Source organism: Xenopus laevis, chromosome 8L (assembly GCF_017654675.1).
Source record: "Xenopus laevis strain J_2021 chromosome 8L, Xenopus_laevis_v10.1, whole genome shotgun sequence".
In the NCBI taxonomy this organism is placed as follows: domain Eukaryota; kingdom Metazoa; phylum Chordata; class Amphibia; order Anura; family Pipidae; genus Xenopus; species Xenopus laevis.
The window spans coordinates 98,403,395-98,427,847 of NC_054385.1; the positions used below are offsets into that span (position 1 = coordinate 98,403,395).

Consider the following 24,453-nt stretch of genomic DNA (forward strand, 5'->3'; position numbering starts at 1 on the left):
TCATGGGAAGCAAGATGAGCCGAGGGCTCTGCAGCAGTAGATTATTTCTTGGAAGAGCTACTGAGCCTAGGTAGTGTGAGGCCTAGTGATGTAGTAGTAGGCTCTAGGAAGTGTAAGTGAGAGAGGTAACTAGCATAGGCAGCTGTGGCCCCAACTAGGAGTGAGTTGGCATAGTGTTCCCAGTGGGAATCCCACCAGCCAGGGTTTAAGAACAATGGCTATACCTGGATTGAGCCGGCCAGCACCCAGGAGGGGTGCCTGTGAGCGTGTGTCCCCTGGCAGTGTGCTGTTACAGGCAATGTTCTGCAAAAGGCTGGGAGATTGAAGTCTGTGAATGTGCTGCTGTTCTACTGAGGGCAGTGACAAATAAAGAGAATGTGATTGAACTGCAACGCTCTGCATCGTGTGCTTTACTGGAGGTTATACCACACATGGAAGGTTGGTTATCACTTTTACAGACTGGCCATCAGAGTACTGGGAAAAATCCCATTCCTCGTTGGCCACTAAGGCCCAAACTCACCTGACTATTACAGGCAGCTGCCATCTCTTATATACCCGTGCCCTCCCTGCCCCTGTGATATAGGCAAGTTGAGCTTTGCTATTAAAGGGACAGCAGCATGTCACTTAGGGTGGCTCTTAGTTGGGAGAGGGTGAGTTGGGGTCAGGGTGGTTTGGTTGACGTGTGTAGTCTGTACAATGATGGCCAGTACTACAAATTATCAGCAAGATACTTGCCGGTAAATCTGTAATTCCCTTATTTACCCCCACATCCCTCCCCCCCCCAGTTACATACATGTCTTGCCCATATAAGTTTTACAGTCAATATGACCTATTTGGAACACTAATTGCAAAGATGTCTTCCCCACTAACTGTACTGAACATTTTATAATGTTTTATATTACTTCCATTGTACAGAAACACAATGAATTATAATCTCACACAGATTTTATGTGTCCAGACAAATATAACGTATAATGTAGAGAGACACACTTTATGAAAAGACACCCCCAGCAGAAAGAAAGTATACACAAATACAAATATATCCAGCCAGCAGCTGCACTATGGGATGTACCCAGAGAAATAACTGTAACTAGAAAACAGCCTATATTAAAGCACACAGTCTCTGCAATTCCAATCGCTATACATGATACACCAAACAATATCTATAAATTCAGCAAAGTGGCCCAAAAAAAAGCACAATTTTGAATTATCAGTAAACCCAGGACAGCATATAGTACACCTCTGCATTATAGGGCAGGATTTTGTGAAGCGGCGCCCCAAGGCCACACGTTCCTAAATCCGGCCACTTCATGTGCGCACACCCCTTCCCACCGCATGGTCCTAGCACCGTATATATAGGATATAGGAGATGGCACACATTGCACACTGAGATTGCATCTGAACAGAAGGGCTACTTAGTCATTTCTTACATCCTCCCAATGGAATACAGTAAAATAATCATAGTATGATCATTACCTGTATCCAGGCCCGGATTTGTGGCGATGCCACATAGGCCCGGGCCTAGGGCGGCAAAAAAATAGGGGCGGCATGCCGCCCAGCCGCATTATGGGAACGTGTGCGTCCCCATTCAATTACACTGGGGCCGTCTGTGCTTTTTCGCAGGCGCGCCTGGAATGATAAGTGTAGGCGGGCGCTAGGACCACGCGGCCGCCTCATCGGACCGCGCAGCCTAGGGACAGCAGCTGAAGAAATCCGGCACTACCTGTATCCCCAGTGGCAAACAAACTATTGTTATGTGCTGCAACAGTTCTATTTTTTATTACTTCTCTTTCTATTCAGGCCCACTCTTGTTCATCCTACAGTTTCTCATTTAAACCACAGCCTGGCTTCTAAGGTAAAAAGGACCCTAGTCACCATATGGCTGCTGAATTGCCAAAGCAGAGAGCTGCTGAACAAAAAGCTATAACTGAAAAGCCACAAAAAATAACAAAGGAAGACAAATTGCAAATTCTTTCAACTCTATCTTTGTGTAATGAAAAACCATGTGATTTTAAGGATTTGGTTTGACTAGGCACTTGGATTTAGCCAAATACGAACCCTGCTAAAAGGCTAAATCCCGAACCGAATCCTGGATTGGGTGCTTCTCCACTTTCATTTGATCACATGGCTGACCTACATTATTGGATGGGAGAATGGTGGCAGTAGGACTCAGTGTCAGGCAGTGTTTTCTTTCTCTTCTGCTCCCCAGCCCAGAATGCACATAGCAGGCCTCCTTATTACACTCTTATTTACAGATTAAGAAGCAGATGTGGCTGCAAGCAATCAAACAACCAGCAATTATCTTTGGATAGTATGCTACAAGGTAGGAAATGAAAGCAAAGATCTGACTGGTTGCTATGGGTAACTGCACTGGGGCAGTCTAGTCTCAGGTTATTCATAAATTATTTTTTGAATTAGTTTTTGTCAGGTCAGACAAACTTTCCCACCAACCTATACAAGTATGGGATCCGTTATCCAGAAACCCATTATCCCGAAAGCTCAGAATTACGGAGGGCTGGCTCCCATAGACTCCATTTTATCCAAATAATCCAAATTTTTTAAATTGGTTGCCTTTTTCTCTGCAATAATAAAACAGTACATTGTACTTGATCCAAACTATGATATAATGAATGCTTATTGGAAGCAAAACCAGCTTATTGTTTACAAGACTTTCTAGTAGATTTAAGGTCCAAATTACAGAAATATCCATTATCTGGAAAACTGGTCCCATACCCGTAAAAGGATATAATAAAATGCAACTAATTAACTATGCTTTGGAATCCTAGATGTAGGAATAGATCCCACATATTTCCCCTTTCTCTCACTTTCTACTGGCAGGTTACCCAGTCCTTAGTATTACAGCCAACACCTAAACCCCAAATGTCCTGCATGTTCTAAGGTCAGATTAAAATAAAATTCTCATGTCATACAAAAATGCCAACTGCACTGATTGACGACAGGTCTCTGCCTTAATCCAGTGAATATAAATTTTATTGCATAATTAAAGGGTAATCTAGTTTCTTTTTCAATTTATACAAAAAGCCACTGAAGCTCTAGTTCAGGCCATACAAATTTCTTGGAGGACCACTGCATATGTCATAACAATACTGATATCTATATTCTAATAAAAGTAAAGTGCTTGGGTGAAATCAGGCTATTTTGTATATTTTCACCCCAAAACTACTAATCATTATATTTCTTTAGATACAACAGGGTAAAAAACAAAACAAAATCAGTTATCTGTTTATCAACTACATACATTGGGTAGTTTGTATACTGGATAGGCTACATGGTAAAGGTATCTAGTAGGTATACTTGGAAAACAGCTGGAGGGGTAATGAGGTTTAGTCCTCGTGCAAAGAAGATGAGTACAGACAGGAAACACAATTGTCATTTCCACACTAGTAGCAAGCAGCAGGCCATAATCAGTAATGTGCAGTGGATGCAAGCATGTCCACCCAACTCATACCTTCTTTTTCATTAGCAACAAGTCCTGGTAGGCATTGGAGCGCAGGAAACGTGCATAACTGTCACTCTTCATCAGCTTGTAGATGTGCTCCTATAAGTGAAACAGAGAGGTCTCAAGTGTTGGAAATAAATACATGCCTAGCTTAGGAGAAAGGAAACAGCAGAAACAAAACCATGTTATAAATAATCTGATATATAACTGACACATATAAGAGATATAGCACCCACATAAGGCTTTGTTTACTGTTAACCATCTGAAAGAACCATTACTACCTGATTCAGTGACAAAGTGGCAAAAAAATTCTATTAGGAGGATGGGCCTTTATTATGGTGAGGAGCTTGCTCAGGTGTCTCTTTCAATTACTTCCTACAGCTTATGTGGCAAATACTGCAAGAGAATGTGGATAACTGTATTTCTTTTGGATATTCTCATAAATCTGACTCCTATATACCATATCAAAAACCCAAAAAAATCCCATAGCTCTATGATAATTCATGTTAAAAGAATAGGCATACAGACCACCTTGTATTCCGCTTTACGCGTTTCATACCCTCTGGTACTTAATCAATTGAACAACAAAATTTATACCCAAAGAGGTCCCACCCTTGTACATTCTAAAACCAATCAGAAATTGCCACAAATCACTCAGATGTCAGAGGTAGATTATACATACTCATTATTAGGGTTCTGTTCCTCGGTCTGCCTATAATCAGCATAAATAATAAAATAGACACCAAAATTTGTAAAATACATAAATGTGAGTCCCTATTAAAACATTTGAAAAAGGTCTGTACCATAAGATATTGATGTTAAGCAGGGTAAATGCTCCATTTATAGTCATATCAATAATAATAATATCCACTCAACTACTTGTACATATAATTTTACTGAATATTCATAAAATGTATCTTTGCCTTCTAAAGTCTTGCTATAAATTAAATAAAACATGTCACATCAAATTCATAATTAAGACCACGTGGTAAACCAGCATGCAGATAAAAATCCAATATACCTCCCTTTTTTTGCTAAATGCCTACTAAGTCACCGCAGTAGGCCTTTTAGCAAAAAGGGAGGTATATTGGATTTTTTATATGAGACTTTAGAAGGCAAAGATACATTTTATGAATATTCAGTAAAATGATATGTACTAGACATACATTAGAAAGTAGTTGAGTTAGAATAAGAATGGATATTATTATTATTATTGATATGATTGGAGCATTTACCCTGCTTAAGATCAATATCTTATAGTACTGACCTTTTTCAAATGTTTTAACAGGGCTCGCATACATGTATTTTTCAAATTTTGGTGTAGTTGTGTTGTCTATATTATTATTTATGCTGATTATAGGCAGACAGAGGAACAGAACCCAAATAATGTGTATGTATAATCATGCTCTGACATCTGAGTGATATGTGGCAATTTCTGATTTTATTGGGTATTATTAATGCCTATATAGGATTAAGCACCAGATGGTATAAAACGCGTAAGGCGTAATACCAGGTGGTCTGTATGCCTATTCTTTTACCTTGATTTTTGAATAAAAACTAGCTTTTTAAGATATCATAGGGTGTATGGGGTATTTTTTTTGTTTTTGGTATACATGTCCTTGGAACTGGGGGCTATATCCCAGGAACTATTGCCCTTTTTGACAGGTCTCTTAGACTTTAGCATTTAATTGCTATTTTTCTATCCTCTTCCTCCCATCTTTTTTCTTTGAAATCCTGAGCCCAAATCATGCCCAGTAGAGAGAAAAGGGTGACTTTTTGTTAAAGTTTGCTTTTCCGCTCTACTATGCTTGCACAAGCAGAGCAAAGACAAGGGCAGAAAGAGGCTCATTCACTCGCAAGTACCCCAGGCCAGTGCAGTTTTCAGCTAACAGGAGCAAAAGACAGGGTTTTAGAAAAGTGATTACAATCCATGGAGGGTGCCCTAACATTTGTCAACGCCATTGGTTTCACCTATACTTCTCCTTTACATGAGATATGATGAGAATGATGAAAAATCAGATTTTTAGCTGTTCGTATGTAATTCTGTATAAACATATTTATTGTACCGCACAGTGGAATAGTTGGCACCTTATAAATACATGTTACGGGGTTGTTCACCTTTAAATTAACTTTTAGTATGACATAGAGAGCGATATTCTGAGACAATCTGCATTTGGTTTTCATTTTTTATTTGTGGTTTTTGAGTTATTGAGCTTATTATTCAGCACCTCTCAAGTTTGCAATTTCAGTAATTCTGTTGCTAGAGTCCAAATTACCCTAGCAACCATGCATTGAATTAAATACGAGACTGGAAAATTAATAGGAAAGGGCCTGAATAGAAATATGAGTAATAAAAATAGCAGTAACAATCAAGCTGTAGGTTTACAGATCATTTGTTTTTAGATGGGGCCAGTAAACCAATCTGAATGCTGGAAAGAGTCAGAAGAAGAAAGCAAATAATTTATAAACTATAAAAAATTCAAAAATGTAGGCCAAATGAAAAGCTGCCTAGCATTAGCCATTATATAACTTACCAAAACTTAACTTAAAGGTGAAACACCCCTTTAATAATATTTTTTTTCTTACTGCAAGTGCCGCATAGTGGCATAATATATAATCTATTAATATCATTATCATCTCAGTCATTATTTATTGACATAGAGCCAGCAAGTTTATGCAGCACTTCATTTTATAACAAACAGGACTTGCAATTAATTAATATTGGCTCAACACATTTAACACTTTACTTGTTTCAGATACGGCATTGCTATAAAAATCTCCATACTGCAGCATTATATAATCACTACCTAAAACAAAGATCAGACAATAAAAAGATCCATGCAGAGAAACAATGGTGATGATGCCCCTATAGCCTTCAGTGGAGTGCTGGCTATCCCGACTGATATCTTGGGATAATCCATCTGCATCCATCAGGAGGTATACATCACTATCATTTCTCTACCCACACAGCACAATTATGAAAGGGGGAAATCTCTGACCTGTGCATCTTCAAATGTGTACCTCCCTGGGTCTTTGACGTTTTGGCTTGTTTTCTCAAAACTGTGGGAATCTAAATTGATGGCACTTTGCGCTCCTGGAGCCAGAAATTCTTGCCATATCTCCTCCACTCTTTTGGAAACTTCATGCAAAGGCTGCTTCTTAAGATCTTGAACCACCACCCAGAACCTTTAACAGAAACAAATTACAATTATTATTATTATTATTATTAAAAACTTATTAATTTGAAGAAAATGCACTCTCCAAATGCTAAAAAAATCTCAAGGAGAGTAAACCACTTGCCAGGAATACATCTACAACTGTTATTTGTACAGGGCCTGCTTTCTTTTAAGCAACTTTGTTTATCTTACTTTGATTTACTGCATATTTCTGTACAAAAGAGTATAGATTCTGTTGTATACCTGGTTGTACAGCGATACAGATCTAAAGAATGATCAATTCACACCTGAGGTTTTCAGAACTGAACTCTGACTCCAAAAACCGAAGGAACTGTTCTCTCCCAACCGGGTCCTTTAATACTTCATTGAGGGTGAAGCCCCACCTCTTCACGCGCTGTTGGCTTGGCTCTTTGCTTTAAGAACAAGGGGAGAGAACAACATCTGTATAACATGTTCTATATGATATCAGTATTACATCTGATGTTATGTTAGGAAGACCATGGGGTAGATCCACTAAAGGACGAAGTGGCTAACGCTAGCGACAATTCGCCAGCATTGCCACCAGCAGGGACATTGTCAATTCACAGGTGCAGACGCCAATTCGCTAGCGTTCATTCGTTCTATCGCCAGTCAATTTTTTTGCTCTGGTGAAAGGTCGTTACTCCATAAATTCAGTAAAGTGCAGATTTTACTGAATGTTACCTCTTTCGCCAGAGTTGGCTTCACCACCTCAGACCAAGTGAAGCGCTAAAAAGAAGCTAGATCTTCCTCAATCTTCTGTTATTTACATCATATCTAGGGTTGCCACCTTTTCTAAAAAAATTGGTGGTGGGGGGCGGGAACAAAAAGGGGCAGGCCGTGACATAAAGGGGACAGAGTCACACACAGTGCCGCAAAGGGGGCGGAGAAACATACGCGATGGACAGAAACCTTAAAAAAAACGGTAAGTACTGAGCGAACTGTGGGCGACCAAGGGCTTTTTCTTAAGGGTATTACAAATTATCTGCAACTACATTGCCGGTAAATTTGTAATACCAGCCCACGGACTTGGCAGGTGTTTTACCAGCCAGGCTGGGAAAATACCGGCCAGGTGGCATCCCTAACAATATCCTGTGTCCTGAAAATGCATTAAAGTTCCAAAAACGCTGGCGACCTTCCTTTTTTGAAGCGGGATTGGCTGCAAAAGTCCTAACAAGCTTTTTTTTGGGTAACCGGTTTTCTCCAGACATTTCATAACATATGGAACATTCATTTTACAGTGGGCTCATGTGTAGGGCATTATATTAACTCTCTTGCCTTTATTAAGGTTCCCTGGACATTTTAATAAAAAGTGGTTACTTCAAGCATTTGCACCAACATTTAAAATAAGGACCTCCATACAACTATAAATTACCCGCCCTATACAAATTGACCTAATCGCAAGATCAATAGCGAATTTTCGCTAGGCACAAGCTAACGATATCGCATCTTCTCTAAGAAATGCTCGCACTGCCGAAATAACGATAGCGAAAAGTCACCAGCGTTCGGCGCCCAGGATGAAACTCTGCATATTAGTGAATTAGCTTAGTCATATCGCATTTCCGCCTGGCGAGCTGTGCAAAGCTGACACTGACGAAAATTTAGTAAATCTACCCCCATGTGTGTGATGTAAGGACATTGCTCGTTTGCAGGGAAAATCTTAGAAAGCCAGATTGTTCCAGTTAGGCTAAATGACAATACTTGATGATGCTGCATCTTATCAAATAAATTAAAAGTGTGATAGATGCAAAAGACTTTACACCAATTCTCATAAAACTAAAAGTTTATTCAAGAGTCATTGTATACTCTTTAAGTTATGAATGAGTTATAAGTGAGGTGCTTGATCCAAGCCAAGCACAGCTTTTCCATAGCTGCCAATTGCTATATTTCATTGATTTGTGCCTGTGGGTAAAGCTTCTTATTATTAGTCTATCACCTCCCATATACTTGACAGGAGACATTGATTGAAATGATTTTCAGTGTGCCAGGGCATGGGCCTTAGCAACTAATCAAATATTTAATTTCACTGTTTAACTGCAACTGGCTGATAAAAGCCAATAATTGGTTGTTATGGTTACTGCCCACGTGTACATTTGTCCAGTGTTTATAAATGAGCCCATCTGTGTTTGTGTATATCTGGCTCAAGTCTTTCACGAGCAGCGCTAATCATGGTTCAACTATAACAAGCAACTTTCCCTAAGTGGCTAAAAACGTAGCAGGTAGCTTATCCTTTACCTGTTTTCTAAATCCCACAATGTTGTGTCATCACTTATCCATGGATTGGAGGATTCAGGAGGGGTAAGAAAAGGGTCATATTCTGCATACTGTTCTGTAAATGCAATGAAGCTGTACAACGAGAAAAGACATGTGTATGTTGATAAGCCATACCAGTATAATTGGTGCTGCATTATCTAACAAACAAAAACTTCTATATTAAAATATTTTGGCACCCTTACAATATTTTGTACCTTAGCTTCCTGTGACAAATTCTATAGACTCACCCAAAAAACTGTACAGGTATGTGATCCGTTTTCTGGAAACCTGTTATCCAGAAAGATCGGAGTTACGGAAAGGCTATCTCCCATAAACTCCATTGTAATCAAATAGTCCAAATTTTTAAAATGATTTCCTTTTTCTCTGTAATAACAAAACCTTGTACTTGATCCCAACTAAGATATAATTAATTGCCACCCTGGCAAAACCAGCTTATTGGGGTTATTTAATGTTTACATGATTTTTTTAGTAGACTTAAGGTATAAATTCCAAATTTTCAAATTTCAGATCCAAATTATAGAAAGATCCCTTATCTGGAATATAGCAGGTCCCTAGAATTCTGAATAACAGGTCCCATACCTGTAGTTATGTTGCTACAACCTACTGTAAGAGTTCTTCCCTGCTGTCAGCCTCTGTCTGTTGTTGTGCTGCAAACTGGGACTTCTAAATTTCTGACTTCTAACATTTTGTACGTTACTTAGGGTATATAATAAGAGGGGCAAGGTTGGCACAGGTCCATTAATCCATAGGAGCCAGTCAGATGTTTGTCTTCATAATTCTAACTATAATAACCAGTAAAAGCTGTGACTGTTATGACATGACTGTTCTGCAGTGACAATTAAACTCATTTACCAGTGTTGCACAGGGCTGAAAAGAGAGACAGTGCTGATAAATAATGCAACATAATGACATGCTGTCATTCACGTGCATAGTAACATGTGAACTTGCACTTATCCTGTCCAGTTTAAAGTACAGGGATCTTCTGCCTTGTTGGGGTTGCCTCTCACTAATGGTATGCAGTGAATTAAAATAATACAGGCCAAATCAAATTTCTCAATATGGTGTATCTTACTCCATACAGACAAAACGGTATTCTAATGTCTGGGACAGTTGTCCAAATATGAGATTGACATTGGGTCATACTTTCATGTTTTGTAGACTTGCCCAGAAATGCAAACATTTTTGGGGGAAGTGTTGAAATACCTGTTCGAAAGCTCCACAAGCTGAACTATGTTATCTGCAACTCTTCTATTATGCTACAAAAGTGATAATCATTACATTTGTAACTAACTATGATCCCCTCTATAGAATTTTGGAAAAAGCTGGCTAACGATACTCTACCTAGGGAAAAGCTAACCTACATAACTAGAGGATGTCCCAAAAAATGTTATTCAGTCTAGTTTGCATGGATGTCAATACAATAACAATCCTGTAATAACTGTGAACTTTTTATTGGACATTTATTGCATTAACTTGTTGGACTGAGGCTCTTGAGACGTCATGTTCTATTGTTCTTTGTTTTTTTCTCTTCATGTACTGTTTTAAAATTTAAATAAATAAAAAAAAAACTTTAAAAAAAAAAGTAGTACATCCAACCCAGAGAACCATTTGGCACAAGGGCCTCATCAATGAATTGTGGAATAAAGAAACCCATACTGCTCCATGGTCATTAAAGACCCATCAGACATGGCTTCCAAAGTTCTGAAACTCTATATACATTATGCTAAGTAGTCAGTAGCGTCACTAGAGGGGGGCTGGCCCTGGTGCGTGACACGCAGCCAGGCCCCGCCCCCTCCGTTCCGCCGCTTTTGGCCACATTTGACAGTGGCGGGTGAGCTGCCGGGGGGCCCTGAGGGGGTGCGGGCCCTGGCCCGCTCGCACCCCCTGCTCCCCCGGTAGTTCCGCCACTGTAAGTAGTGGAGTCATTTGAACTGAGTGGCAACTTGTGTTGTGACCAACATCTGTACAGCTCTGGTCATATAAAGGTGATTTCTAACCCTGGGCAACATGGGTTTTAAAGACATAATTTGTAGCTTTGCTTTTCCTTGATAATGCTCCATTTTTTGCATTCCATTAATTAAACCACAATAACAGAAATAAAAAAATTGGATTTACCTGTCGGCTACTTTGGACATTTTTAAACAATGTCGATCTATCTGAACATTCAGAAAATTAATCTGTAGAATAAAGGGTAAGAAAGGCAAAATTAGTAAACCTGGGAAAAATGGCAAGAGTATCCAATGTAGCTATTTCTCCATAAAGTCTATAAAAAAACACGTTTTCGGACTATAAACTTAGTATGTGAATCCAATGGACATCTATAAAGTAATCTTAAAATGACAGTTCTATGTACTATTAATGTTGTTTTGCAGTTGATATTTCTGTTTCATTGGCACAGACTGAACAATGTGTTAAGGGAATACAAGATGCAACATTAAAATACACTTAAATGTGGAAAACAGTCATGAAATTGTTGTATGTATATTTTTTTATTAGAAGGGTGTTTGTGCAGGTGATTGTAGTTCCATGTATTCTAATCAGAACCTCTGGTTCTTGAGCTAAAAGTTTAGGTAGATTTATTCTATACAATCTCTAGATTTGCCCAAAAAAAACCCTTTTATTATGTGGGTGTAAAAGAATATGCAATGTCACTTTCTGCTCAGCAGCTTAGCTATCGCAACCAAGAGCATAGTGCCCAAGATCAGACAGATATGGAGCTATTATAAGACTGCTCTAATAGTGCAGGAAGCCTGGAGCACTGGTTACATAATTCCTAACCCAACATTTCCTTAGATTTAGTGCCTGTTAAATGGGTTCCAATTGAAAGGGTGGGAGCAAAAGGCACTATACAGAGTTTTCTTTTTTTCCATGTTAGAGCTTCATGACTCATCTCCTCAGTTCTTTTGCACAGAATATAAATGCTATCGCCATTGTAACGTTAGAAGAAAGAATAGTATCTCACAGTAATTGTTTTGTAAGTTTTATTTTGATAATTTATGTATTCTTCACTGACTGCAAGCCTTTAAACGGGTTGACCACTTAAAATTATGAAATGCCTCAGGAAAATGAGTGTAGTGGGGAATCTAATTGTTATTACAGTATGAGGAACCTCTCACTGGGAACAGTTTTTTTTAATCCATTAACTTACATTGCGTTAATTTTAGTGCAATGCTTATTAATTTCCCAAGGGTTTAAATGAGAGAAAAAAGCTACATTCATTTGGATGATATTAAAGGGATTCTTAGCCTTTTGATTTTACTTTTAATACTTTTTCATTTTTTTGTGTTTTTTTGAATTCTTTAGCTTTTTATTTAGCAGCTCTCCAGTTTGAAATTTCAGCACTCTGGTTGTTATAGTCCAAATTACCCTAGCAACTATGCATTGATTTGAATAACAGACTGGAATATGAATTGGACTGAATAGAAAAAGGGGCATATCAATAAATGTGCAGCCTTACGGCGCATTTATTTTTTCAGATGTGGTAAGTGACCCCTGTTTGAAAGCTGGAAAGAGTCAGAAGAAACATACAAATAATCGAAAGACTATAAAAAATAAATAATGAAGAACAATTGAAAAGTTGCTTAGAATTGGTTATTCTATAAGGTACTAAAAGTTAATGTAGGGGATCGGACAAATCCTTCACATGTTTTTCTGTCTGTGACATCATCCAGCCCAGTTACAGGCTGGAGAGCAATCCGATTGGCTGGGCGCACCAGTGCATCCTTGGAAGAGGGGGAGTGCCTGACTTTGGAGCCAAATGGGTCTACGACAGAGCTTATAAAGGGATTCCTGCTGCAGCAGCCAGAAAGATCTAGATCTGTGGAGTGTGGCAGTGGTGCTTGAAAGGATTTTCCAGTGAGAAGGAAAAGGAAAAGATTGCATTTTGCTCTGATTTGAGAAAGTATTTGAGCCTCAGGGACAGCCAGTTTCTATCTGCTGCCTGTGGATACTTTGGCCACAGTGTGTTTCCCCAGGGTGAGGACAGGTCTTGCTTGTGTACCTGCCTTGTGGGAGTGGCTACTAAGGTACTTTAGGGCAGGTAGCGCTACCTGGGGACATAAGAGCTCTTGGGGAAGGGACATTGAACTGCCCAGATTTATTCTACATTTATCCACCTGGAGTGGAGTGTGGTACTGTGGTATTGAGAGATTGTTCCAGGGGTTGAAAGTCCACACAGGTTCCCCAGATATTATGTGATTTGTATTTACAGTTACTAAATACAATTTTACATAAAGTTTCTATTTGTTTTATTGCAAACTGTGTGTGTTTTATTTTTCCTAGTGGGAATCCCCTGAGGTGTGCTCCCTAGGTGGAGGCACTGCACTATAAATCCCAGTACTTTTCATACTCAAAAGGGACTCAGGGCCCTGGGTTGACAAGGGTTAATTGCTATTTAAAGAGACCTTAACCCAATTAGGGTTATATTAATTAGAAGAGTGAAGAAGCAGGAAGATGATCGCTCCATGGTGTAAGCAAAAACAATCACTTCTGGGTGCCTAACATTTGGCACCCAAGTGGAAAATTACTTTCCTTCTCCTTTAATTATACAGAGGCAAGTTAAAGCTTAGCTTAGTGTGCTGGGCTCTAACATTCTAAAGCACCAAATTGTATTTTACTGAATAAATCTCAAATATGTCAGGCAAGTGTTAATAAAAAAATCTCTCTGAATACCATAGTTCCATATTTTCTAAATTTGCCCTGAAGAAAAAAATCTTCAAATGTGCTGATGTATCTATTAGAACAAAGATCCGACTTGACCAGGTTGTGGTATTTGCTGTTCCTCTTTATGGATGTGAAAATGAGACAATGTAGACGCAGAATACGAAATGTATATGATGCCTTTAACTCTTTATATCACCAACTGTAGAATCAATGGAGTTGGAATATTGCAATATAATCTATATTTATTTTGCTTTAAAGGAGACACATTGGGCCAATTCAGTGACAAAAAGTTATCTTGTAGTTTATCACGTGAAAACTTATGGATGAGATTCCATTCAAGGATAAAAAACATTTCTCCTAATTCAGTTCCAATTTTTCCCATAGACTTCAATGGAGACAAGTTCTGACTTGAATTGCATCTCAAATTAAATCTCGTCCTTGAGTTTTCATTTGTTTTCATTGAACTGAATCTGGCCCAAGTAGAGTTTCAGTTGATTTCTTAAATATGTCCAAAAATGTCACAAGGACCACAACTTAACAAATATTAAGCACCAACCTGTTTTCGCAAGTCATCTTTTGTTGTTTTTCTAATCACATGAGATGCCATGTGCACTGGGCTCTGAGACTGGGAATCTTCGGACACGCCGTATACTGACTAAATACAGGGAGACAAATGGAAAAGGTTAGAGAGGCAGAAAGACTGCACATTTTTGTACCAGTGTGCAGTGTATGTAATAAAAGTTCTTACTGGTCTTTGAATAGGCCAGAAATATACACTAGGTGCAATTAATATTTCTAATGTAATAAAATTCTAATGAAGGCTATTAGATTGCAGAATGCTACTATTTGCACTTATTTATGAATTAAAAAAACAACTTTTATTGCATTTATTGCCTATGTATTCAGGTGGAACAGAATTAGCTTTTCTATTTTGCATGTGAAATAAATACCTGCAAAACTATGAACTCATTTTCCCTTTGAAACCACATGAAGTTTCGACTATTTTATATCCCATGGCAACAGAGACATTTTTACTTATACGTTTCTATTGCAAAATAATTTCTCTGATAAGAGCAACTTGTGTTATAGCTGTAATTTCCTTTAGCAGCATGATGGAGGCACGGGCAGCCTGGCAGCCAGATGAGATCACGCCAGAAGGAATCAAAGGCCAGAAATACAATGCACCTTAGCAGCACCCGACGCAGCAAGGAGAGCAAGTCATTTGCTGAATAAAACAACAAACTCACCTTTTTGACCTTCTGAGGATTTTTCATTCTGCGACACTTTCTAATGTCCATCTCTGTTGTGTTCACACATCCAGGCTAAGGAGGGAAAGAAGCAAAATTAAGACAAATAAACTATAGCTGTGAGTTTCACAAAGTAAAAAAAATGGAAGCAGGGCCAGCCTCAGACTCCCTGGTACCCTCAAACAAGATGAAAATTGTAAATACACAATGCTGAAAGTCATACAGGTCACAGAACTACTAGATATTTCCTTCTATCTCTATGTTGCACAGCAGCAGGTACATTATTTCTATTTCTAATAATACAACTCTGTATTTATTGTTAGCGAGGATTCAGAAGGTACAGTTCAACAGTTAACTGCCTTTATTTTATGTGTAATTATGGCAATTCTCTGTCTTATTTTATACCAGTTGAAAATGAATTCGCAACCCAGAGTTCAAGCATATATTTTGCAGGCAAGAGTGAGACATGTACACGTTTCCTATTATTGATTTATTTTCTGCAAACAGACCAAACAATTCTGGTTTTGAACACTGATTTGTAGCATTAATCCCGACAGCCCATTGCTCAGGAATGTATTGCTTCATAGGGTCTTGTGGATAAAAGAGACAACACAGAGCATCTCCAGCAGTAGTTCTTGACATACAGTGGGATATATGATGAATAAGATTTTTATTCTGAGAATCTACCTCCTCACTTGACAATTTTTCAGAGTACAGCATAGAGATCCCTGGCAGCTAACATACTTTATGTTTGTAAGCAGGAGACTGTCTCTGGCAAACAATTCCATTAAACAAGTTCTTATGATGCACTTATTTCCTTTGTCAAAGGACAGCTGGGCATCTGTTGCAGTAAAACAATGAAACTGCCAAATGTAGTAATATAAATATCTACAAATTTTATTTGTAAAAATGGCACATTCTAATGCCCTGTCAATGTTTACCCCTAAAGATTTGTTTGCATGGGGGGGATGTCTGGAGCATTTAAGGTATACCACGGACCCACTCACTTACTGGAAGCTCTACAGGGCCCCATCCGGAGTTGATCAGGACTATGATATCAGAAAAGGACTATTAGGTAAACAGTCAGTGTGATATCTAGTCAGGCTAATCCCTGGGTGTACCCAGTGCAATTTGTATTATATACTGTTTGCCTTCTTTATGCTTTCTTTAAAGTGTATCCTTGTTACTGCAAAACTGTGTGTTTTATTTTTCCAAGTTGAGTTCTCCTAAGGTGTGCTCCTCAATGCCCACTAGGTGGAGGCAATGCACTATGAATGCCAATTCGCAGTATCTTTCATTTATATGAAAAGAAGCAAAGGGCTACTGAATTGGCACCGGTATCAGCCATTGTAAGCGGATATGATCCGGTTCTACTGGAGTGTGCCAAGAAAGGTTACATATATATGGCATGTTCATTTAATGTATTGTTTTATTGTTGCATTGTGTCTACTTTTTCTAAAGCTGATATGATATACGATACTTTAAAACAACAAATGATTGATGTATCTCAACCTAGACTTATTTTACAGCACCTTCTTCCCTAAGCTCCAATGCATTGCTTCAAATGCTATTAAATGTTTGCACGGGCTCTGCATGTTTACAGGGTAATATTTTTGCAAATGGCTTGATTTCCAGGTATTGCTACATTTCTCCATAAGGTAGCAATACAGAGCCCTTCAGATAAGCTCTTGTTAACATCTACAAATACTTGGCAGGAAACAGATGATATACAAGTAATAACATTCCATTAACTGACTAATGTGTCAGGGTTATATGCAAAGCTGTAGGTTATGCAGTATTGTATTTATTGTGTTTTAGCTCATATATGTGGGTGTTTCTGAAAGAGTGACATGCCTTTTGTTTATATATAATAATACAAGTAATTACAAGGTATATATAGGCCAATATCAGATACTGTCCCCCCCTAATTACCTAAAATGGCATCTCTAATGTAATACTAGTATTAGAGAATATGTGATTGCATATTTAATATATATTTGGCACATATACTTTAGGGAAGTAACAAGCAGAGCCGGGCCAACCTGGCCAGGCGCCCTAGGCAACCTGGCCTGCCACAGTGCCAGCTTAGTGCGTGCAAAACTTTGCACCAGCGCTCATGCGCGAAACTATGCACCAGCGCACATGTTTATATATAATAATACAAGTAATTACAAGGTATATATATAGGCCAATATCAGATACTGTCCTCCCCTAATTACCTAAAATGGCATCTTTAATGTAATACTAGTATTAGCGAATATGCGCGCAAAATTACGCACCAGCACACATGCGATAAACTACGCACCAGCACACATGCGCAGAATCGCATTTAAACGAAACTTACCAGCGGCAGTCAGGGAGACACGGGACTGGACATGGGGTAGGCGACAGAGCAGGTACGTGCCTGGCACCCCTCAGCTTTGCGCCCTAGGCACATGCCTACTCTGCCTACCCCTAATTCTGGCCCTGGTAACAAGTAATATTAAATATGCTGTGGTTCCAATATGTGAGGAAAAATTATGCATCTATGGTTCATATCCCACTGTAAAAAGTAAATTTTAGCAAATAAATTCTTATAATTTGTTTTGTATTAGAAATGCTGTGTGAAGGACACATACAATTCTTTTGTAATCGTTGTCATTGTCTCTTGTAAAAGTGACACCTTTAGAATGTTTCCCCCACAACACCAATGTTTCCCCCACAACACCAACAATTACCTGAACTGGTGATAACTATAAATATGCAAACTTACCACTGGCCGATGCACATCCCAGAATCCCCTTTCTTGGCTGTCCAGGATTTTTCTTTCTGTTTTATCTTTTTTTCTGTCAATCCTGCCAAAATGGAATTAAAAAGACATATTTATATATTTCTTTGGTATAAGACATACAATACTTTTCGGCTTGGGAAAGTCCATGTGACTTACAAAGATGAGTTCACGGCAGCCCTCTACTTCTCTTCGGTAATCTGCGGAATGATACCAGCGTAGCGGCACATGCACAGTTTGAGCAATTTTCTATTTTGAGATAACTGCGCATGCGCTGAAACTCACGAAAATTGCAGAAGCACCGGTCTCATTCCGAAGATTACCGAAGATGGCACCAGTGAACTCCGCTGGCATTTGCCCGGGGTAGCAGTTAGGCTGGGGGGAGGAGGGAGGGGGTTATATGTAGGAAGGGTTTTTTAAACTTTAAGTTTTAGTTCTCCTTTAAGTCTACTATAAAATCATTTAAATAGTAAATAAACCCAAAAAGCTGGTTTTGCCTCCAGTAGGGATTACTTATATCTTAGTATGGATCAAGTACATGGTACTGTTTTATTATTACAGAGAAAAAGGAAACCATTTAAAAAAAATTTGGATCATTTGGATAAAACAGTCTATGGGAGACAGCCTTTCCGGCCTTTTTTGGAGCTTGCTGGATAATGGGTTTTCGAATAATGGATCTCATAACTCTATTGTATCATTGGCTGTATCCAAATCCCCAAAATCCCACCTAACCTCCTATACCTACTCCTATGGAAGAACTCTAATTTTCCACATTTAGAGGCTGGTAAATTTGCAATATTGGCTGCTATTAGGCATAAAATATCTCAATAATCTGCTCTACAAAGGTGCCTATATATCGTCTGAAAATCTTGAAGAAAAATCAAACAAGCCAATTTTGCAGTTGTACGCATATCTACAACTACATCATACCTTCAATGCCACCTTTGGCAACCCTAACTAAAAAACAAACAGTTTAACTTGACTCCTCATTCGGAAGATTAGCAATGGCAGGAAATAAAAAGTAACCTTTATGGTTTTCTCATTTCTGTTTCAATATGTTTATTGACAGAAATAAAAAGAAATTTGCGTAACATACAATGTAAAAGAATTTACATCACCTCTGTGGAAATACAATCAAATACTGGAATCATAATACAACGAGACGATGGTGTAAATAAAAACAAAAGATCAACATAAGTCAAATGACTGTCCATCAGTGAGCGTTAAAACAGAGCAAACTTGCATTACAGATATTTATGAACGTGGTACAGAGAAATCAAAGACACTTGTCAACAAAAAAAAAATAAGAAAGAAAAGAAAAAAAAAATAAATAAATAAATAAAAAAAAAAAGGGGGAGGGGAGAAAGGAAAATAAAAGGGTAGACCACCAGGTAATCACACAAATCAAACAATCAAGTGTATCAAATGTAAGTTACAGCATATATATGGGGAGTATAAGCAGAATCAAACATCAGCACAGCAGTTCCAAGCAATTGCCATACAAAGGAGCCATGTCAATTCAGTCAGAATATGGTACAAAATACTATGATGGGTCCCATGTTAAAGGGGTTGCCTGCCCAGACCTTATAAGGAAAGAGTAGAAACCGGTAGGGTTCCGTGGAATCTGTAATCTATCCAGGGTTGCCAGACGTCAACAAAGGCCTGATATTTATCTAGGTGGATACTAGTCAACTTTTCATTAATGAGAATCCAATCCAATTTCACTCTAACATTATTGTACTGCAGGGACGAAGATTTCCACGCCTTAGCAATAACCTGTCTGGCGGCCAAGAAAATATGATTAAGTAAGCGGACCTGTTTCCTGGGGACATCACGAGGGACAGCTCCCAATAAGGCAACATATGGGTCCCGTTTTAAGTTAAGATGTAACACAGAAAAAATAAGGGTATAAATCCGTATCCAGAATCTCACAGCTATGGGACATGTCCACCAGATATGGAACAGGGACCCTGATGCAGAACAACCCCTGTAACATGTATCGTTGCAATCGGGATAAAATTTAGCTAATCGTACTGGGGTCAAATACCAGCGAAATAATACCTTATAACCAGCCTCCAGCATAACTGTGTTGATAGAACTTTTGCGCGTATTGTCCCAAAGTCGGAACCAGTCCTGTTCAGGCAATGACTTTCCGATATCCTTTTCCCATTTAGTGATATAAGGTAGATCGAGCAAGCTGGCTGGCGTATTGAATTGCAAGTATAGAATTGAAATGGCTCCTTTAGGGGCTGTACCCTTTGTACACCAACGTTCATAAAACGAGCTAGATAAATCATGAGTTTTGGTAGAATTCCAACATTTCTGTACAAAATGTAAAACCTGATAAGCTCTGAATCTCTCCAAATCTGGAAGTTGATAGTGATCTAAAAGATATTGGATAGTGTAGGGACCTCTGGAGTGTATTAGGGATTTAACAAACACTAGCCCATTTAATATCCACCAATGAAAAAGGTGTTTTTGCAAACCAGCTAAGAAAGCAGGGTTCCCAAATATTGGTGCTGCAGGAGTATGAGGTGTAATAAATGGGTGCTTACGAGATACTATATCCCATACGTGTAAGGAACAAGCCAAGCAAGGGCTCATAGTTTTAGGACGGGATTTCCTGGGCAGCCAAAGCAATGAGGAGGCAGTACAGGGGGTAACAAAGGCATTCTCGATAGCAACCCACTGAGGAGTGGTTTTCTCATTTCTATCAGAGATAAGCTGGACCAATCTAAATGAATTCATAAATTGTACATTACACCTCTTAGATTGAAGGTTATAGCTGCTCTAGTTATTCTTAATCAAAACTTATTCCATGGACATGGTTTGGTAATCCACCCAGAGAAGTAAATTCTAGTCTGAACTGATCAAATATGCGAATGAACAACTTCAGTACTGCCTGTTTCCATACTGGTCATTTTTGAGAAAGGCAGAACCAAAACACTGACTTAAAAATAAATATTTTTTGCTCACTTGAGGGCTGTTTTTTTTTTTGCTGCATGGGTACATATATATATATATATATTTGTGTTTACTTATTTTAAGTAAACAATATTTGGACAGGGTCTGTAATAGTGATACTTTAAAAAAAAAAAGACCAAGCATTCATCTCAGAGCTCTATCAAACAGTACCTGTAGTAATTGAGTAAAGGATCTAATGCCTGCGTTCGTTCATCTTTGGCCAGTTATTCTGTCTGGGCACCAGCCAACATTCTGTTGAGCCAAGGTCTTACATAGCTAATATTAGTCATTTGGCTCTGCATACTATACCATCTTGCTATACTGGTGGAGCTTGAAATATATGCCCTGAGTGGGTTGTTTGTGTTCAGCCTCTGAGATTATATTGTTTGTAAAAACTGGCTCAAAATCACCCTTGATCAGTCTCAATCATTTACTTAATGCAAATTTTTAAATGGTAGTGCATTTTGGAAACAGCAATAATAAATAATAAACACACAAATGTGTCATTCTATCTGCCGCTAATTAGGAGAATTATACATAATGAAGCTCAGTAAAAATACTAATATTAAACTACCAATTACAATAACATCATGAGGATTAATGACACAAAAATATATTAGTCAATCCACATAATACAGCCAAACTATTAATACAGTGATTATATCTGCTCCTGGAAAATGGGGTTCTAAACCTACCTATATTGTATGGATAATAAAAATAAAAAAAGTTTTGAAAGAAGTTGAAGGAAAATGTAATTACACATGTAAGGCCATTAACCAATGAGAATTCTATTGACCAAAAACTTAATTATAAATGGAAGATAATTCACCTATGTATGTTTTCATAGGTGAAACTTGCTGTTACCTGATTACTGTGTCATTTGACAACTGATGTTGTTTGACTACAGCTCCCAGCATGACTTAACCTTGATAATATGTTACATTATTCTGGGATTTGTAATCTAGCAACAACTGGGTATGGTTAAGAAATGCTGGATAAGAGTAGAAGTGCCTTCCTTGGGATTATATTGGTTATACAGTATGTGTTAATCTCATTTACAGTTCTCTTTTATTTTACTTTTCTCTTAATCCGAATAAATTATGAATATATACATATATATATATATATATATGCAACTTCAGTCTTGCACAAAAATCCCTTACAAGAAGAAAAAGGTGCATGACCTAGCAGGCAAAAAGGGGGTGCTCTGAGGTTAATGGCATGGGGTCTGATAAAAATGTCACTCATGCAGCATGTACATGTAACACCCTGTTTGTGCTGCCTGGTTGCCCAACTTCCACTCATTGTGGCCACTTACTTGACTTGTGCCTCCGCTTGCATAAAGATGAATTCCCATTTCCTTGCAAAAGCTCGCTGAAGTCTTGCTAAGTTTTCCTGGAAAAGGAGTCAAAAGGCAAAAAGTGACACTAGATGTAAATAATGAATTATATTGTATTCTTTTTCATCATAGCAAAGCAATACTTCTATATGTCTCTAAAGCAAAGCAAAAACAACGGCCGTCAAATTAATGCATTCAGCAGAAAGGTAATACTGGAAATGAAAGATGTTAATAGCCTTTTCGTTGTTGTATCGAGTTTTTTTCAGTGTCTTACTCGAAAAACTCAATCAATTCAAACAGTTCAAAGTTTTTTTTCACCAAAAACGTTATTAATTTAAGTTATCAGGTTGTTTCCCCCGAACTCGGTGTTATGAGTTTTTTCCATTCCAGTTTATTGTTAAATTAGAAAACATTCGAGTTGTGAGTTTATTCTAAGTCTAAAAAAGCTCACATAGCTTTAAAATTCAACCTTTAATACCCACTTAAAGTGACCCCCTGTGACAGCTAACCATAGCAGGATGTTGCCTTACTCCTAGGAACCTTTTTTTTTCAGCCAGGTTGCTGCTGGAGGAATTAGATGCTCCAAGACAGGGAATACTGAGGAACATTGTCTGTAAGCAAGACAGTCACTAAGGGGAAGGGCTGTGAGAGCAATCATATAGTTGGTGAAAAATGTGTTTGTATTTCCCTGTTGACACCAGTTACATTACTGATCTCACAGCCCTGTCCACCCAAGGTGCATGAAGATGGAGTACACATTTCATTGCCAAAAATTCTCTTTCCTGATGCATTTTTTTCCTCTGCCAGCAACCTGGAATAGGGCCCTTATAGCTGCGGTTCACCCTGGAGGAAACAAACCGCACAATTTTAACTGAATTCATGGACAGTGTGTGACATACTCTGCCTGTGTGTGCCCTGCTCTGCCTGTGTGTGACATACTCTGCCTGTGTGTGACTGCGTAGTCCTAATTTGATATAATAAATTGGTGCAATTTATGATGTCCGCTAACCTGAGATACTGATATTATTTCATATTTATATTGTTTAAGATGTAGCCACATCAGAGTATCAGGTGCCATTTCTCTAATAGCTTTTATACTTTTATTATTAGGATGTAGCCCCCTGTGAAATGAATAATGTCTTATTAAGGGTTTGTTTAGCAAATTGTATCTTTAGGGAGGAGTGTAACGAGTTTAAAATATGTGGGATCAGTCAAAATGGGTTTAGCCAGTCTGATACTCAAGGTGACTATCAATAAAGGAATTCTACCTATCATTAGAGTGGTCCTGATGGGTTTCCCTGTCTCCTGCTCTGTTCTGCCTTCCCTGTGTGTGCCCTGCTCTGCCTGTGTGTGACATACTCTGCCTGTGTGTGCCCTGCTCTGCCTGTGTGTGCCCTGCTCTGCCTGTGTGTGCCCTGCTCTGCCTGTGTGTGCACTGCACTGCTTGTGTGTGTCCCACTCTGCCTGTGTGTGCCATTCACTGCCTGTGTGTGCCATTCTCTGCCTGTGTGTGCCATTCTCTGCCTGTGTGTGACATTCTCTTCCTGTGTGTGCCTTGCTCTGCCTGTGTGTGACATACTCTGCCTGTGTGTGCCCTGCTCTGCCTGTGTGTGACATACTCTGCCTGTGTGTGCCCTGCTCTGCCTGTGTGTGCCCTGCTCTGCCTGTGTGTGCACTGCACTGCTTGTGTGTGTCCCACTCTGCCTGTGTGTGCCATTCACTGCCTGTGTGTGCCATTCTCTGCCTGTGTGTGACATTCTCTTCCTGTGTGTGACATACTCTGCCTGTGTGTGCCTTGCTCTGCCTGTGTGTGACTGCGTATTCCTAATTTGATATAATAAATTGGTGCAATTTATGATGTCAGCTAACCTGATATACTGATATTATTTCATATTTATATTGTTTAAGATGAAGCCACGTTAGAGTACCAGGTATTAGGTGCCATTTCTGTAATAGCTTTTATACTTTTATTATTAGGATGTAGCCCCCTGTGAAATGAATAATGTCTATTTGATGTACTTATTAAGGGTTTATTTAGCAAATTGTATCTTTAGGAAGGAGTGAAACAAGTTTAAAATACGTGGGATCAGTCAAAATGGATTTAACCAGTCTGATACTCAAGATGACTATCAATAAAGGAATACTACCTATCCTGAAAAATCTGTAGGGTATAGTATACACATATAACTGTACACACAATTCACACACAATTGTGTATCTGGTGAGAAATTATTTATGTATAGATCCAGTACATGAATAATATCTATTACACATCACATCTTATGGAAGGGAAATAATTGGAGACTGGAAATGCCTCTTTGCATTCATTTCTACCGCAGAAAGGAATATGGGCAAATATGATTTTCAAGAAAATGAAAGAGGTCAGATTTTAAATAGATCTCATCTTTATGTATGGGGAAATCAATCAATCGGCTTAAGCCCAAGACTGACAGAACAGAGCCCAGCCATGTGTACTGTTACAGTCAGTTCAGACTGAGTCATCAGAATGAAAAGCTTCATACACACTCACATACCATGGGTTGAGT

The 24,453-nt window shown here is 38.6% G+C and overlaps 1 protein-coding gene across 4 annotated transcripts in view; it reads right to left on the reverse strand.

Moving 5' to 3' along the window:
• Positions 1–24,453, reverse strand: part of rgs6.L (regulator of G-protein signaling 6 L homeolog) — a 227,755-nt gene that overhangs the window by 20,676 nt on the left and 182,626 nt on the right. For all 4 annotated transcript variants that reach the window (XM_041571900.1, XM_041571899.1, XM_041571901.1 and 1 more), the window contains 9 exon segments: positions 21,887–21,963; positions 17,590–17,671; positions 14,838–14,912; positions 14,147–14,245; positions 11,044–11,105; positions 8,890–9,000; positions 6,924–7,049; positions 6,460–6,646; positions 3,470–3,559 (listed from right to left, as the gene is read on the reverse strand). In XM_041571900.1, the coding sequence (XP_041427834.1) occupies positions 3,470–3,559; positions 6,460–6,646; positions 6,924–7,049; positions 8,890–9,000; positions 11,044–11,105; positions 14,147–14,245; positions 14,838–14,912; positions 17,590–17,671; positions 21,887–21,963 (909 nt within the window).